Source organism: Ochotona curzoniae, unplaced genomic scaffold (assembly GCF_017591425.1).
Source record: "Ochotona curzoniae isolate NIBS_2020 unplaced genomic scaffold, NIBS_Ocur_1.0 contig_2210, whole genome shotgun sequence".
Classification (NCBI taxonomy): domain Eukaryota; kingdom Metazoa; phylum Chordata; class Mammalia; order Lagomorpha; family Ochotonidae; genus Ochotona; species Ochotona curzoniae.
The window spans coordinates 42,504,243-42,521,309 of NW_024465369.1; the positions used below are offsets into that span (position 1 = coordinate 42,504,243).

At 40.3% G+C, this 17,067-nt stretch overlaps 1 protein-coding gene and 1 pseudogene across 2 annotated transcripts; one reads left to right on the forward strand and one right to left on the reverse strand.

Annotated features, from left to right (window-relative positions):
- Positions 1-1,328: 1,328 nt before the first annotated feature.
- DUSP19 (dual specificity phosphatase 19) lies at positions 1,329-16,466 on the forward strand. Of its 2 annotated transcripts, XM_040972139.1 has the most exons (4): positions 1,329-1,672; positions 7,850-7,896; positions 12,416-12,568; positions 15,923-16,466. In XM_040972139.1, exons 1-4 carry the CDS (start codon positions 1,447-1,449, stop codon positions 16,160-16,162), a joined length of 666 nt encoding a protein of 221 aa, XP_040828073.1. In that variant the 5' UTR covers positions 1,329-1,446; the 3' UTR covers positions 16,163-16,466. The 2 variants fall into 2 exon arrangements, with proteins under 2 accessions (XP_040828073.1, XP_040828075.1); XM_040972141.1 differs by lacking the exon at positions 12,416-12,568 and having other exon boundaries at positions 1,332-1,672.
- LOC121150929 lies at positions 14,075-14,403 on the reverse strand (annotated as a pseudogene).
- Positions 16,467-17,067: the final 601 nt, after the last annotated feature.

Genomic DNA, 17,067 nt, shown 5'->3' on the forward strand with positions numbered 1-17,067 from the left:
GGGAAAGCAGTTGAGGATGGGCCAAAGTCTTGGGACCCTGCACCCAGAAGTTCCTGACTCCTGGCTTCAGATCAGCGCAGTAGCGGCCGTTGCCGTCACTTGGGGAGTGAATCATCAGATGGAAGATCTTCCTCTCTGTCTCTCCTGCTCTCTGTATATCTGACTTTAAATCTTAAAAAAAAATTAACTGAGAATACATAGTTGCTGGAGGAGATTCCAGGACATTATTGTAGCATGGACACCGGGTTACAAGCAGCACCTTAACCCACTTCACTGCAATACTGACACCCAGGAGACACCTTTCTTACGTACAGCTACCCACTTGACATCTCCATTTGATCAACTAATAGAAATGTTAAGTATAATGATCTAAGACTTTTTTTAAAATTTGCACACTGAGACTGGGGCTTCCCTCCCAGGCCGCTCAGACTCACTTGCTAATGTCATTTGGAAATACCCTCACAGGCAAACGCAAAAGAATGATTTTCCAGATTTCTAGGTGTTCCTTAACCCAGCCAAACTGACATCTAAAAATAACCATGCTAAGTACCTAATGGATAGTGCTGAGATTCTAAAAATTGTAAGCACAGTGCTTAATGCAGCTATTTTTTGATTCTCCCTGCTATGGCAGCATCCTATCAGGGAACAGCGGTAAGCCTTGGCTTCTTCACTTGCCCACTCAGCTCCTTGCTCATGCGCCCGGGATAGCAGTGGAAGATGTCACCCGAGTGGGGATCTGGGTGAGGCTCCGAGCCCAGTCCCGGTCAAGGGACCCACATAAGGACTGAACCAGCAGATGAAGGCTTTCCCTCTCTGTAACTCAGCCTTTCAAACAAGTAGGAAAATAATTTTTATAAACACCCACAAATGTTAATAAATTTCTTTCAGATTTTATTTAAATAGCTATGTCAGAAATACAAATTTTATCCAGTAAATGTTCCTGTTGGGGAAAAACAAAGTGGAAGAGGCCATAAAAGAAATAACTTCTGCCCCCACAGTGGCCTAAAGGCTGGCCGGCAGGACAGGCTGGCGACCGGCTGCCCTGTGGCCCCGCGGGCCTCGCAGAAGCCCGGGTGGTGTTCGTGGTCACTGTCATACTGTCATTAGCTGACGCCGACGAGATATACGGAAAATGCCTTTAAGGAGTATCACCCCTTTCTCCAGCAAAGCCAGATTCAAACAGCAGCACGACGCTTGCAAGCTCTCCGGTCAATCCATGGGAACCGGCAGCCTTCCGCGGACAGGAAGGAGAAATAGCATCCAATCGGCGCTGGGTTCTCAATGGCCAATCAGCCGTCACCTTACACTGGAACTCTGGAAACAAGAGGAGCTGGGCTTCTGTTCACCGGAAGGCTGCGTTTGTTACCTGAGCTACAAGGAACGGCCAGTTCTGTCCTCCTACGTGCTTGCTGGATTTGCCTGTGTTTTTCAGCCACTGCTCATGTAATGCATTCCCTTAACCAGGAAATTAAAGCATTCTCCCGGGATAATCTCAGGAAGCAGTGCACCAGGGTGACAACGCTAACTGGGAAGAAAATTATAGAAACATGGAAAGATGCCAGCATTCATGTTGTGGAAGAAGCAGAGCCGAGCGGTGGGGGTGGTTGTGGTTATGTGCAGGATCTTAGCTTGGACCTGCAAGTTGGCGTTGTTAAACCATGGTTGCTCCTGGGTGAGTAGATTGTCCTGCCACTAAGGCATCGGGTCTTGTAGTTTACTTGCCCCTTTATGTGTGATGATCTGCAGTCAGCTGCCCTGCTGAAGAGATCAAATGTTTCTCTCTTTTTTGGGGAGGGAGAACATCCATTAGCCACCTAGAGTAATTTCTGACCGACAATGCATAGATTCAAGAAAAACTTAGCACCTGGTAATAGAATTTTAGAAATATTTCCTTCCTGTTTTTCTAACTTCTATAGAGGATACCACACTGATGCTCTGTTTTCTTGGATCGTATGAGATTATGACAAATAGAGCGAAGTTAGCAAAGTACAAACTTGAGAATTTTTCGACAATATGATGTTGGTGTGTGCTTTAAAAAAAGTCAACAATGTTTCTACACGGGCTTTAATTGTTTTTCACTTAAGAATAGAGAAATTAAGGATAGATGAATAGGATAGATAGATTAAGAAATTGGGATAGATGAAGTGACTTGTCGGTATTCATGCATACAAGACATTCCCCAGTGGAAAGAACACTGACAGAAATTGTCACATAGTATGCAAAGTTTGCACAGCCATCTAACTCTTCTTAACAGCTCCATAGTGAGGTAGAAGATCCACTTCATGTTGTGATACATGGGGACTGGAGTTTAACATTGCTGAAGTAACTGGCATGAGGTAGCCCTACTCGTAAATAACAGTAGTGACAGAGTTGGGTATCTGGCCTAAATCTGATGAACTCCTGCTCTGCGTTGTTATAATGGGCTATCTCAAGGTGACTAAATCTTGAGCTGCGGTCTGCCTTCAGTATACTGGATTAGCTAGCCACGAATCTTCTGCCCTCCAAAATGCACCGAAGTTGCGATGTCCATGTGTTTCATAGAGTTGTTCTGAAGTTATGATGAGAGTTTTTTTTTTTACACAAATCAGTTGCAGAATTACTTGAGTTATTACTGTATGATGTGTTATATCAATTGTTTTATAGGAGATCTTTAAATTTACTATGTAAATATCCCCAAATAGTTTCTGCAGCTCAGTGAGAAATTATGCTCCGTCCTTGCCAAGACATTAGTGAAAAATGAAGTAAATCATTTAGCAAATAAGAAATGTCCACCTGTCTCCTGCTCACCGTAGCTAAGAAAGAAATATTCAGGCCCATCTTTCAGTTATTTGGCTTCCACTGTAGCAATAATGATTTAAAATAGTTATGGTGGCATTTTTATGCATTATTCACTAATCCAGGGATTTCGTGAACTTTGCTCTTATTTCATTACTTTTTAAAGATTGATTTATTTATTGGAAAGTCAGATATACAGAGAGGAGGAGAGACAGAGAGGAAGATCTTCCATCTGATGATTCACTCCCCGAGTGCAACAGCCGGTGCTATGCTGATCTGAAGCCAGGATCCAGGAACTTCTTCCGGGTCTCCTACACAGGTGCAGGGTCCCAAGGCTTTAGGCCGTCTTCAACTGCTTTCCCAGGCCACAAGCAGGGAGCTGGATGGGAAGTGGATCTGCCGGGATTAGAACCGGCGCCCATATGGGATCCCGGCGCCGGTTCAAGGCGATGACTTTAGCCGCTAGGCCATGACACTGGGCCCTATTTCATTACTTTTTAAGGAATAAGTCGTTGGGACTTCACAATGAACTGACCAAGGTTGTATACACAGATTGGGGTGAGAATCCTCCCCAGGATCCAACAGAGTCCTGAGAGGGGTAGATTTGAGCCAGTCCTAATACCGCCCTCTCTGGAGCAGGGAATGGAGCACTTCCTTCTGAAGGGCTGTGAGAGCCCGATTCTTGAGGGACCGCCAAACGCTACCTCTGTAGTCCCGGGGAATGCAGGGTTGTTTCTTGTCAGGCTCGCTTTCTCCCTGACACTGCAGTTATTTCTGCTTTGATGATCCTAAGAGCTTCCTTCATCTGGCCTGTGCAGCTCAGCTTTCTCCCAGCGTTGGGTACTAAACAACTTTTGTTTTGGGTGGAGAATTTGTAAAGTAGAAATTTACAAAAATCAAGTATGTCTTTTTCAGTTGGCATATAAACTCCAATAAGCTACCGCATTCCTAAAATTTTACAGAGGCCCTGACAATCTAAGCCAGGTGGACAAAGGAGCCTAATCAATATATTGTTGTTCTAAAACTAATAATTTTACTTTTAGAACGAAGATCTCTAGAAGTTTTCTTAATTCCAACTTTATTTGAAAAAGTAGGAGTTTCTGTTTGTTTCGAGTAACTGGTGTACTTGTTATTATTATAGCAAATCTGTTATGAGGCACTGGGTCTGGGAAGTCTCAATTGGTTGACCTTTCGAATTCTTTACAATTCCAGCACAAAATATTGAGATACTTTCTGTAGTTCTATAGGATTTCTGAGCTCTAGGATTCAATATTTTTTTGAAAGAATATGGTTTAGATTTGTATGTTTCTTTATGTAAACTCTTTCACAATTTTGTTAAAGATTTATTTATTATATTGGAAAGGCAGCTATGCAGAGAGAACGAGATAGAGAGAGAAAAATCCGTTGTCTGCTGGTTCACTCCTCAAATGACCACATCAGTCGGAGCTGAGCTGATCCAAAGCCAGGAGCCAGGAGCTTCTGCCAGGTCTCCCATGTGGGTGCAGGGTCCCATCCTTCACTGTTTTCTCAGACCACAAGCAGGGAGCTGGAAGGGAAGTGGAGCAGCTGGAACATGAACTCATGTCCATATGGGATCCCGGCTCATCAAGGCAAGGATTTAACTACTAGGCTACCGTGCTGGATCTGTTACCCACTCTTTATAGTTAATTTACACTCCTATTCCCATTCTTTTAAAAATGGTTGCTGGTATAGATTGTTTTCCTTTGGTGGTTTCCCAGAGCAGCTACTATAGATTTTTAAAAAACATTTATTTGTTTGAAAAGTAGAGTTATATATATATAGAGAGAGTTTCCATCAACTGGTCTGCTGCCTAGATGGCTGCAATGGTCAAGTCAAAGATGAACCTGTCTGAAGCCAGGAGTCAGGAGCTGCATTTAGGTCTCCCTCATGGTGCTAGTGTTGCAGACACTTAGTCCAACTTTCACTGCTTTCCCATGCTTATTAGCAGAGAGCTGGAGCAGAAGTGGAAAAGCTGGAACTGGCACTGGTGCTGTAGGCGGTAGCTTTGCTTGCTATGCCATAGTGCCAGCCCTACTACTATAGATTGTTTTAAAAACTGGGTTAGCATTTAGTACCCTCTTCAGTAAGGTAATAATTTTTTTATATTTCTTTCTTTGATTTGTTTATTAAGATATGCTACATCAGAATTTAAACATTATTTAGTATTTTCATAAGAAGGATCTGTTAAAAAGATAGTAACAAGGTGCTAGAGATTGCACAAGGCCTGTGTTTCACAATACAGAACTGTTGACTGCAAAATCTTGGGCTTGTTACAAGTCATGCTTCCAGAGGCCTATAACATGAATATGCTTTCTAAGCAGGCTACCTTATCATAACATTTCTGTAATAATCCTTGTCTAAGATAGTGATTATTTGAGTAGTTGTGACAATATAAAATGTAACCATAAATTGCTTTAGTAGACTTTCTGTTTAGCTGTGTTCCTGTTCATCAATATTTTAAAAATTGCTTTAAAAATTATTATATAGTAAAAATTGATTTAGTGTTCAATGCTATGAATTTTTAAACAAAAACAGACTATTGTAACAATCTAAACCCATCGAATTCTTAAGCTTGTTTCTAATCATGATTGAAATTACAAGACGATGTTATTTTACTTTTCTAGAAAAATGGTTTTAGAAATAGTAGTTATAATATGTCATTCACTGCTTATGCTTTACATGACGCTTTTGCTTTTTTTGCTTATGCTTTTCTGCACTAAAAGTTTAACACATGACTGCAACACAAAGCATCTATTTAAAACTGCAGACAAACTATTGTTTATATTTAGAATTGAAAAAAATTAACTCGAAACAGATATTTACTAAGTATTAAATTTCAAAACACAGCTGACTAATTTGTTTATGGTGACTTAAATTGTAGATTCAATTCCTGGCTGCTCCAGTTCTGATCCAGCTCCCTGCTAATGGACTGGGAAAAGTAGCAAAATATGGCCCAAATTTTGGGTCCCTGTGCCCACAAGGGAGAGCTGGAAGAAGCTCTTGGCTGTGGCTTTGGCCTGGCTTGGTTCTGGCCATTGTGGCCATTTGGAGATTAACCCAGTGAAGATGGCCTCCTGCTCTGTTTCTTATTCTTTCTCTGTAACTCTACATTTCAAATAAATTAAAACAAAAATCTTTAAAAAATTAAAGCAGTGTAGTCATCTTCTGGAAGCGATTTTCAAAATTTGGCAGCCTGACCTGAAGTTTAAATGACTTATTCTGTGTTTGATGTTTGTATTTAATGGAAATAATCAAAACATACTGTGATGGTAAGTATTTGTAATAGTAACAGTATAGGGTAAAACAAAGGAAGAAAAAATTAAGTCATGTCTCAGATGTTTTTGCTATTTTACTACTATATCTAGATATTCTGCTAGTAGATACAATCATTTCTACTATATCTAGTAGAATTATAATTTTTAAATGACATGTGTAAATACTTTTAGGTATTTTACTCATTAAGAGAGAAAGAGGTTTGCTATTCATTGGGTCACTCTCCAGATGCCCACACCAGCCAGGGCTGGGTCAGGTGGAAAAGCTTAGCAAACTTAAGATGGAAAAGCTAAACAGAGAATGAGAGAGAGAAACCCCTAAAGAAATAGAGTTTGTGGGCATTGCTGAGCATCAGAAGAAATTGGTTCTCATCAGTTTATTATATAAAATACATAAAATACACTATTTTGTTAGCTTGGTGTTAAGAAGAAAACACTATTAGCCAAATAGTGTATGTGCTGGCCTTTAAGCTATCTAAAATCATGTAAGAACTGTTTTTCATATGTGTAAGGTGAGAAAACTACTGTTGTTGGAAATGGAACCTATACATACAATTGAAGCCTATAAATACAAATACCCTATGTTTTTCCCTCGTGAGACTGCTTTAGCTCATTTTTCTTCTTGTGAACTTGCTTATCAAGTAGAGCCAGTTTCCAGCTGGAAGGTCTGGATAGCCAACTTCCACATGGAGAGAATGGGGTAGGGCACACAGCGCAGGGGCACATGGCAGGTGGGCGGGATCCTGTGGACCAACAGTTTGCTCTGAGCTGCTGAGTGTTCCTAACCCAGCTGGCACCAAGTCATTTTGTGGGTGTCTGATTTTTTGAAGTGGCCTTTTTTTAATTTACAAGAGAAATATTTATTGTGGAAAGCAGAAATGAACATAAACAGGGGGGAAAAGGTTATTTGTTACCCCACTGTGAACATTTTGTACTGTAAGCATTCTCGTGTTTAGGTGTATGTATGCTTTTTTTTAAATGAATAATGCTATTTTGTAATCTGCTTTTATTACTTTATGTTGAGAACATGTTTTGATGCCAGAGATGCTTTTATGAATTTCTTGCTTTCAATTGTACAAAAAGCTGTATTTATTTCACTATATAATTGTGTCATCTTTTATTAAATCAATCCCTGTTACTATTATTATTTTAGTAAACACAGTACGCTTGTAAATACTTTCATGGCTAGTCATTTAAACATCTTTTTTAGGATGAATCATATTAGTGAAAGAGTACAAAAATCTATGCAAGATAATTACAGATTGCAATGAGAAAGTTGGACTGAGGTTCTCCCTCTCTATCTAGCTCTATCTAGACCCCTCATTTTTTTTTTTTTAAGAAAACTAGCAGAATTGTTACACAAATTTTGTTTAAGGATTTCTTTTATTTTTATTTGAAAGACAGACTTATATAGAGAAAAAGAGACAGAGATAAAGATCTTCCATCTGCTGGTTCATTCCCCAATGGCCGGAACTCGGCTTATTAGAAGCCAGGAGACAGGAACCAGCTGCCAGGAGCCAGTAGCTTCTTCTGGGTCTCCCATGTGGGTGCAAGGGCCCAAGCGCTTGGTCAGTCTTCTGCTGCTTTCCCAGGAAAGAATCCATGAACTAAATTGGAAGTAGTACAGCTGGGACATGAACCGGTACCCATATGGGACGCTGGCCCTTGGACATGGAGGATTAGCCTGTTGAGACACTGCACTGGCCCTGACACAAATTTTATAATATCAGGATGATTGTATTTTTATTCAGTTTATGTCTCAGTTGATTTATTTCTTATAGGGTCACAGGATGCTGCCCATGATCTGGACACACTGAAAAAGCACAAGGTAAAAAAATGCTTCAAATCTGGTACCATGTATAGCAAGTATTTAACCATCACATTTATTTAGGAAAAGCAGTGTTGGTCCATCTTCAGTACATTTCAGAATATAATTGGCAATATTTTGGCTATCATATTAATGATATTATGGAGATAACTATTTTTTCTCAGATCTTTGGACCTAGAATCTATCTTTGTGATTTTATATTCTTTTCAGTGTCTTTAACAAATTCTCATGAATTTGACCTTGAAAGCACTTCTTTCTTATGTTGTCCCCTGAGAGATATTAAGTTTCCATCATCTTTGCCTGTTAAAGAACTACTCATCATGCCTCAGTCCCAGCTTACATACCACATCTTTCCTAGTGTGTGTCTACCCTCCTCCACACTAGTGTTGTGATGTATTACTTCTTTCAATATACATTCAAAAGGTAGCCTTGGCCATTTGTCAAGACTTGTTTTAGGATATTGAGAAATCGGGGACTCAATGGGGAAATGATGCTAGGGAGAGAAAAGAATATGGAGAGGGACGTGAGTGATACTGAGGTCAAGAGGGGCCCGACGGCGGGGAGGTAGTTCTGCGCATATTTTTTTTAAAGATTTATTATTATTATTATTATTATTATTTTTTATTGGAAAGGCGGATATACAGAGAGGAGAGACAGAGAGGAAGATCTTCCGTCCGATGATTCACTCCCCAAGTGAGCGCAACGGGCCGATGCTATGCCGATCCGAAGCCAGGAGCCTCTTCTGGGTCTCCCATGCGGGTGCAGGGTCCCAAGGCTTTGGGCCGTCCTCGACTGCTTTCCCGGGCCACAGGCAGGGAGCTGGAAGGGAAGCGGGGCTGCCGGGATAGAACTGGCGCCCATATAGGATCCCGGGCATGCTAGGTGAGGACCTTAACCACTTGCGCCACCGCGCCGGGCCCAGTTCTGCGCATATTTTAAGACCAGTGGTGGAAGAAGGAACTGAACATGTAGGAAAGCAAACCTGTGGCTAAAGCTAAGAAAGAAAATAGAAGGCAGTGTGACTTCAAGCGCAGATACTGGAGTGAGCCCTTCAAAGGATACAGGAGTGCACCAGTAGTTACAATCAAAGGCAGAAGGTGAGGGTGGCTGAAGATAGTTAAATGAGATGCAGAATTTTACACTACCACATTCCTTTGGGTGGGAACATCTCACTGTGGCACACGCTGGAGAGCAATCCCCGCACGTGTGGGGAACCAGCCTCTGCGCCATATAAAACGCTTGAAATAATTTGTTCTGGCCTTGGCCAAAATACTGCAGGTGTGAGTTTAAATTGAGTAGGGACATACTCAATTTTTAGCTGGATATTTAGATATGGCCTGCAGATGACATTATAAATATTCAAATGGCTCTTGGCAGAAAGATCCCTGTAAATCTATATAGCAATCCTGTGACTTCCTGAAGACAGTGAATCTAAACTGAATCAATGAAAAAAGAGTTTCTAAAAAAATTTAGCGGTGCTGCAGAACAAAATTATTGAGTTAAATGCCTGGCACATTTCAGAACATTATTGTAGAACTCAGTGTTGTAACTGGTCAAACTTCTCGTGGAGGACCTTTTTAGAAATTTCTGTAGGAATTTAAATGCTGATTTAGTGCCTGGTTTGTCCCTAAAGAAAGCACCATGAAGGATTGAAAATTAAGTGTAGCCCACAAAATATTTTCAAGGTATTTCTTATAGCATTGTTAATGTAGCAATAGCAAATTATTGAGAATAATCCACTGCACCAATAGGGAGCTGGTTAAGCAATAGTACACCTATACAATAGAATGTTATAAAGGTATGAGAAAGAGGGCCCAGCACGATAACCTAGTGGCTAAACACGTTGTACACCCAGATTCCTAGTAAAAATAAATAAATCTTGGGCCCGGCTAGTAGCCTATCTGCTAAAGTCTTCGTCTTGCATGCACCAGGATCGCATATGGGCGCTGGTTCTAATCCCGGCGGCCCTGCTTCCCATCCAGCTCCCTGCCTGTGGCCTGGGAAAGCAGTGGAGGACGGCCCAAAGCTTTGGGACCCTGCACCCGCGTGGGAGACCCGGAAGAGGCTCCTGGCTTCGGATTGGCTCAGCTCCAGCCGTTGTGGCTGCCTGGGGAGTGAATCATTAGATGGAAGATCTTCCTCTCTGTCTCTCCTCTCTGTATATCTGCCTTTCCAATAAAAATAAAATAAATTTGAAAAAACAAAGAAAAAGAAAATATCTGTATAAAAGCTGTAAAAGAATATGCAAGAAGCATACACAAATGGGTAACATTAGATCAGGAGAGAATGAAATAGATACAGGGGCCCGGCGCAGTGGCCTAGCAGCTAACGTCCTCGCCTTGAATGCACCGGGATCCCATATGGGCGCTGGTTCTAATCCCAGCAGCTCCACTTCCCATCCAGCTCCCTGCCTGTGGCCTGGGAAAGCAGTGGAGAATGGCCCAATGCTTTGGGATCCTGCACCCGTGTGGGAGACCTGGAGGACATTCCTGGCTCCTGGCTGTTGTGCTCACTTGGGGAGTGAATCATTAGATGGAAGATCTTCCTCTCTGTCTCCCCTCTTCTCAGTATATCTGACTTTGTAATAAATAAATCTTAAAAAAAAAAATGAAATAGATTCAGAGTGAGGGCAAGACTGTCTAATGTGTCCATCTTGTAATACTTTGATTTTGAACCAGTTAAAAATAAAATTTTGTTGAAAATAGGATAATGTCACCACCACCGGTGACTCAAGACACTTATTGTCAATAAGGGGTGTTTTGTTAATATTCTAATAGATTGCATTTCCAAACAGTTCATTAGTGCAAATGTTTGTAATAGACTTTTATCTTTCATTGTGTCATTTCCATAACTTGTAATATGTGGAGAAGGTAAATGGGCTAAATAATGAGTAGTAAGAAGAGCTCATTTCTGGTCTTTCTGAAATGTGGAATGCTGTTGAGAAGATAAAGAAAGTCCAAAAACATAAAACACTGGACAATATTTTGTAATTTAAGGCAGATTTATATAACCCTGACCAGGGTAGTACTGAAGGTGAGAATGGCTTGACATAGTCAAAGAAGACTTCACCGGGGAAAGCCGACGATGCTTCTGCCATGTTTTTAGCTGAGCTCCCCCCTCCTACTGGCTTTTCTTCTCTACTTTCGTTTAAGACTCTAACTTCAGTAGATCTTTGAGGTTTTTCTGTTGTCTCTCTTCCACGAGGCAGTTACGTACTGAATGGCTGATGGCTGATTCTTCATGAAGCCTGATTCAATATTTTTCTGGTTGTGAAACAGCAACCTGACTGAGGAAAGAAAGTGTGTATGTGGCTCGCTGGAACAGGGCTAGGCCGTGACCAGGCCTTCCCTGAGTCTGCAGCCAGGCAACGGAAGGCCAGCCCGGATAGCGTTTCAGCCTTCAGTGCACATTGCTACTCCCTTCATACCAGCTGTGCATCAGTGGTTCCTCGTCTCTGAGTTTTATAGTAGACAACGGCTATCTCAGGCTCCCAAATTTGTGAATCAATTTGACTTTGAACCTATTTTTAAACTTTCTAAAGATGATCTGGTTGGCTGAACTTAGGTTCAGTGGCTCCCAGGAATTATTCAGCTATGCGCTGGGGAAGGAGTGAGTGCTGCAAGTGCCCTGTCTGAGGGATAGGAGGGACAGAGCTGCACAAATACTGCAGGTATGAAATGCGTGAGAATATTGAGATTTGGCAAAAACAGAAGGTACATGCTAAAAGCATAGATACAATGAGAAGCATGGTCATGACAAAAAGTAGTGAGTCTTTTTTCCAGTCTGTTCAACCTTTGAATGTCTTAATAGATATGCTTGGTAGACTAGGAAAGGGGCGCAAGGGCTTACATGGAGTGGAGGAGGCCACTTTCACATCCCACCATTTGAAAGAGAATCTCACAGTACTTCCTTGCAGTAGTTCAATGTGTCCCCTGCCCTCGCAGACTCTCTTCACAAGATTGGATAATCAGTCTCCAGATGGTGTGAGCTACACTAGCTATACTAAGGGAGGCTGTGAGAGTGTGCACGGGAGATGAGCAGAGCCAGAAGGCATGCTGGAGGAAGTGTCCTTGGATTGAGTCATTTTTAAAATTATTATTTTTATTACAAATACTAACATCGTGAGTTCTTTTTAGATTATCTAACTTATGAGACTTCTTTTAAGATTTATTTACTTTTTTATTGGAAAGGCAGATTTAACAGAGAGGAGAGACAGAAAGATCCTCCGTCTGCTGATTCATTTCCCAAATGACCACATGGCTAGAACTGAGCCAATTGGAAGCCAGAAGCCAGGTGCTTCTTCCAGGTTTCCCATGCCAGTTCAGGATGCCAGGGCCTTCCACTGCTTTCCCAGGCCATAAGCACAGATGCAGATGGGAAGTGGAGCAGCCAGGATACAAACAGGTGTCCATATGAGATGCCATCACTGCAAGGATAAGGATTAGTTAGTTGAGCTGTTGTGCTAGTCTGAACCCATGAGAATTTTTTAAAAAGCATTTTCTTCTTCTTTCCCTTCAAGGTGACTCATATCCTCAATGTTGCATGTGGAGTTGAAAATGCTTTCCTCAGTGACTTTACATATAAGAGCATTTCCATATTGGATCTTCCTGAAACCAATATCCTGTCTTATTTTCCAGAATGTTTTGAATTTATTGAAGAAGCTAAAATGAAGGTAAATTTTATTCTGTTGTTTAAAAGCACAAATTTGAAAGTGTGGTTTATTTATCTAATCTTTATTCTTTTTAAAAAATGATTTCTAAAGACTCATTATGAAGTTTTTCCTCCAACAGTATTTCATCAGTTCCTTTGATTTCCTCATTGTTTGTTTGTTTTATTAAAAATTGATTTATGTGGACCTGACACGGTAGCATAGTGGCTAAATCCTTGCTTTGCATCCGATGGGATCCCATATAGGTGCCTGTTTGTAATCTGGCTGTCCCACTTCCCATCCAACTCCCTGCTTGTAGCCTGGGAAAGGAGCAGAGGATAGGCCAAGTCCTTGGTCCCCTGCACCTGTTTGGGAGACCCAGAAGAAGCTCCTGGCTTCAGACCAGCTTTCTTTCTCTCTCTTCCTCTCTGTAATCTGACTTTTCAATAAAAATGAATAAATCTTTAAAATAAAAAAAGAGAGAGAGATTGACTGATTTTTTATTAGAAAGACTGATTTACAGAGAGAAGAGACAGAAAGATTCTCCTTTTGTTGATTCATTCCCTAAGTGGCTGAAACAGCTGAGCCAATCCAAAGCCAGGAGCCTCCTCTGGGTCTCACACATGGGCACAGGTTCCAAGGCTTTGGGCCATCCTCTGCTTCTTTTCCAGGCCACAAGCAGGGAGCTGGATTGAAAATGGAGCAGCCAGGACACAAACTGGAACCTATGTGGGATTCTGGCGCTTAGAGGTGAAGGATTAGCTAGTTGAGCCAACGTTTCAGCCCTTCCTTACTGTTCTTTTATCATTGAGATATTTGTGTCAAACATTCATTCAGTTTCTTGTCTTCCTATGTCTGAGAAATGTCAACAGATAAATTCTTTATTTACTGAATTTTCCTGGTTATGTGTAGATTTCTTTCAAGGGTTGAAAATCATTTGCCCTTGACCACTGCCTGGTCACCTATAGGTATGTTATAGGATAAAGATTGTTCTAGTTGGGCCTGGCACAGTGGCCTAGCAGCTGAAGTAATCCCTTGAACGCACCGGGATCCCATATGGACACCGGTTCTAGTCCCGGCAGCTCTACTTCCCATCCAGCTCCCTGCTTGTGGCCTGGGAAAGCAGTCGAGGATGGCCCAAAGCTTTGGGACCCTGCATCTGTGTGGGATACCCAGGAGAAGTTCCCGGATCCTGGCCCATTGGCCGTTGCTCACTTGGGGAGTGAATCATCAGACGGAAGATCTTCCTCTCTGTCTCTCCTCCTCTCTGTATATCTGACTTTCCAATAAATAAATAAATAAATCTTAAAAGAAAAAAACAAAAGATTGTTCTGGTGAAGTTAGTATTTAGGATAATTAAGGTAATTAATATACTTTCATTTGAAAGACTGAGGTGAGGTTTTCAGTCTGTATTTTTTTATGAATACCACTGTGTTTATTTTTCTGCAGGTAATTTTTCTATAGTGCCAACATTTTTCCCTCAAAATTAAGAGCCAGAAAAAAACAAAAACAAACAAAAAATCTTGCAGTTTAGAACGGGATCCCTTGGCCCCTTCTCTTCTTATCTCCTCCCACTTGGAAATGCTTGCATCTCTCACTGCCCGGCATCCTCTTGCATCTGCAGCTGGGCTCCGCTCACTTCAGCCTCAACAGGATCTTCTTTGTGTTTGCTGTAACCACTCTGCTTCTGAGCATAGTGCCTCTTTCCCTGCACGTAGAAGGAATCCTCGCCCTTCTTGCACTGAATCACTTTGTGAGGCTGATGCTTGCCACACTTCTTACAGAAAGTCTTTTGGGTTTTGTGTACATTGACCATTTTTCTTGACTAAAAGTGTTTTTTCACTTGAAGACAACGTGAACCTCAGGATCCCCATCCGTGGCATAGCGCTGCTCTCAACCCTGGATCTGTATTTTTAACAACAGAATTTTAAGGCACTCTGTTGACAGATTGTGTCAAGGCCAATCAGAAGCTGCCCATTGGTTTTCTGAGTTTAGAAGAGCAGCAGGCAGTGTAATGCTTGAATCTGCATATTATATGATAGCCAGGGCTCCTAGGTTGGCTGTTATCAAGAAGTGTACCTGGAATTGAGATTTTTGTTTGTTTGTTTGTTTTTGGCAGTTAGCACTTCTTACAAAAAATATCTCTAAAATGAATAGTTGGGAAAGTAGAAGTGCTCACAGGGAGAAGTGCTTGCCTTGGAACACCGAACAATTAAAGCTGGGGTTGGAATCCAGTTTCAATGTTAGTTCTGATTTAATAGTTCCTCTTCTACTCTCTTTCCTTCCCATTTTTTCTCTCTCTCTCTTTAATTTAGAAGTATTTATTGAGTACCTGTTCTAGATGGCTTCATACAGGACTACTTGGAAAATATAAAATTTCAGCTCTATTTTTCACCAAATTTATTTAATAGTATATATTTGGATGGAAGCAAAGGGATGGGTTTTCTAATTCAAGACCTTATATTGGCCATTCTGTTCTCATGCGTAAGGTTTTATAACCTCTAGATGATAATACTATACTATTATGTTTGGTTTTGTTTTCTTGCCATGTTTACATGGTTCCTTGGTTGTGTTAAATGAAAATTTAGGAAATGAAGCAATGACAATGTCTAATTCTGTAGGGTGTCCTCACACTTCATTACATTTCATTTAGACCATTAACTTTTCAACAGGCTAAGATAGGCCGAGATGGATCAGTACCAGCCCATCAGCTCTATGACATTCATTAGTAATGCAATATTGCCCCGTTGTTGTGGACTTGCACCGTGTCCCTTTTCACTTGGAAAGTATCATTAGCAGGTTACCCGAAAGGTTTTTCATTCATTGACCTCATGCTGGTGTCTGATTGCTTTTTCCACTTCACATTGTTATATATGTGTTTATCATTTTGCTACCTCATATGTGTAGATATTTAAAAAGTTAGTTTCTGTGAGGAAGTATGTCTGAGGGTAGAATGTTTTTTTCCTTGCTGATCATTTTACACATAGATTTTCAATCTGGTAACACTAACTGCTTTATGGGAGCACTGTGTGTATGTGGGATGTCTCTGGGTTTCTGTTTGGTTTATGATTGTAGCTACTAATCTTCTAAGCTTTTATATGTACTTTATTGCTTTAAGGTAACAGAAAAGTCTGCCTCAGACTTTAAAATACATCATCAAAACATTTCAGTGCTGGCGAGGGGAAGAAGGGCAGATTTTAATTGCTCTATTGATTGACTTTCTGTTCATTGTTTATAAAAGTTGTATTTTGCTCATTAAGTTAAATCATATACATCAACAAAGCAGAATAATTACAATTTTAACTAGCATCAACTAACTAGAATTTAATTTCACAACCTTTCTTAAATAATTCTGATTTTCATTTGCTTTTATTTCAGGATGGAGTGGTTCTTGTTCATTGTAATGCAGGTGTTTCCAGAGCTGCTGCAATTGTAATAGGCTTTCTGATGAATTCTGAAGAAATTCCATTTATCAGTGCTTTTTCTTTGGTGAAAAATGCAAGGCCCTCCATATGCCCAAATTCTGGCTTCATGGAACAACTTCGTACATATCAAGCAAGCAAAGGCAACCGTAAGTGTGACAGAATGCAAGAATTAGATAGGGTCAAGAGTTCATGAGTTGCAGTCTCGCTGATGATGGACAGCTCTCATTCCTGAATTGCCTTCCAAAGCCATTTCCCTTCTTATAAAAGCTAATAAAATCTTCCTTCTATCTTGCTTTATTTAAGTGGAAATTGAGGTCAGTCTATTTTTTCCTGAACTAGTATATACATTTTTAAATTGTATTGTTTTTCTTTTGCTATTATAATGTTTGGTTAAATGCTTTGAATTGCTAGGGAAGATAACAGTGTATTACCATTCATTGACTTCTGTGGAAGAAAAATGTTAAAATGAAGCCTGTATTAGAGCAAGGAAAGAATAACCAGTTCATTAAGTATTTTGGTATTTTTGTATTCCAACTGTCTTCGTGAAGGAGAGAATTTGATGACTGCTTAATATTTCAGAGGGAGGCACATTTCTTTGTAAGGAATATTTTTGCTTGAAAATAAATACTTTCAACCTCCCTGAAGAAGTAGCAGAATCTAAATATTTATTTAATACTTATGTAGTGGTTAACAATGTTTTTTCCAAGTTTTTAAATCCTCTTATAAAAACATACCCACTTCTTTGTTTTTTTTTAACGTGCTTAAATTATCTGCACTTCTTTTCTATTTTAAATAAAAATATGTATATATTAATTTTTATCACATTATTTTTACTGTGTGGTTATTCTCTTACAATTTTTTGCTTTTTATCTTGATACCTAAAAGTCTACTGTTGGGACCCATGTCATAATCTTTTTGTCTCCTTGGATATATTATACACTGAAAGATCATTTCTTAGCTGTGTTTTCTTTCATGTTCTAATTTCTACTTCACTATTCTACTGAAGAACATTTTTTAGGAGTATTTGAGAGGCAGAAAAAGAGAGACAGAACAAAATCTGATGTACGAGTTCACCCTGGAAGAGGCCACAGCAGCTGA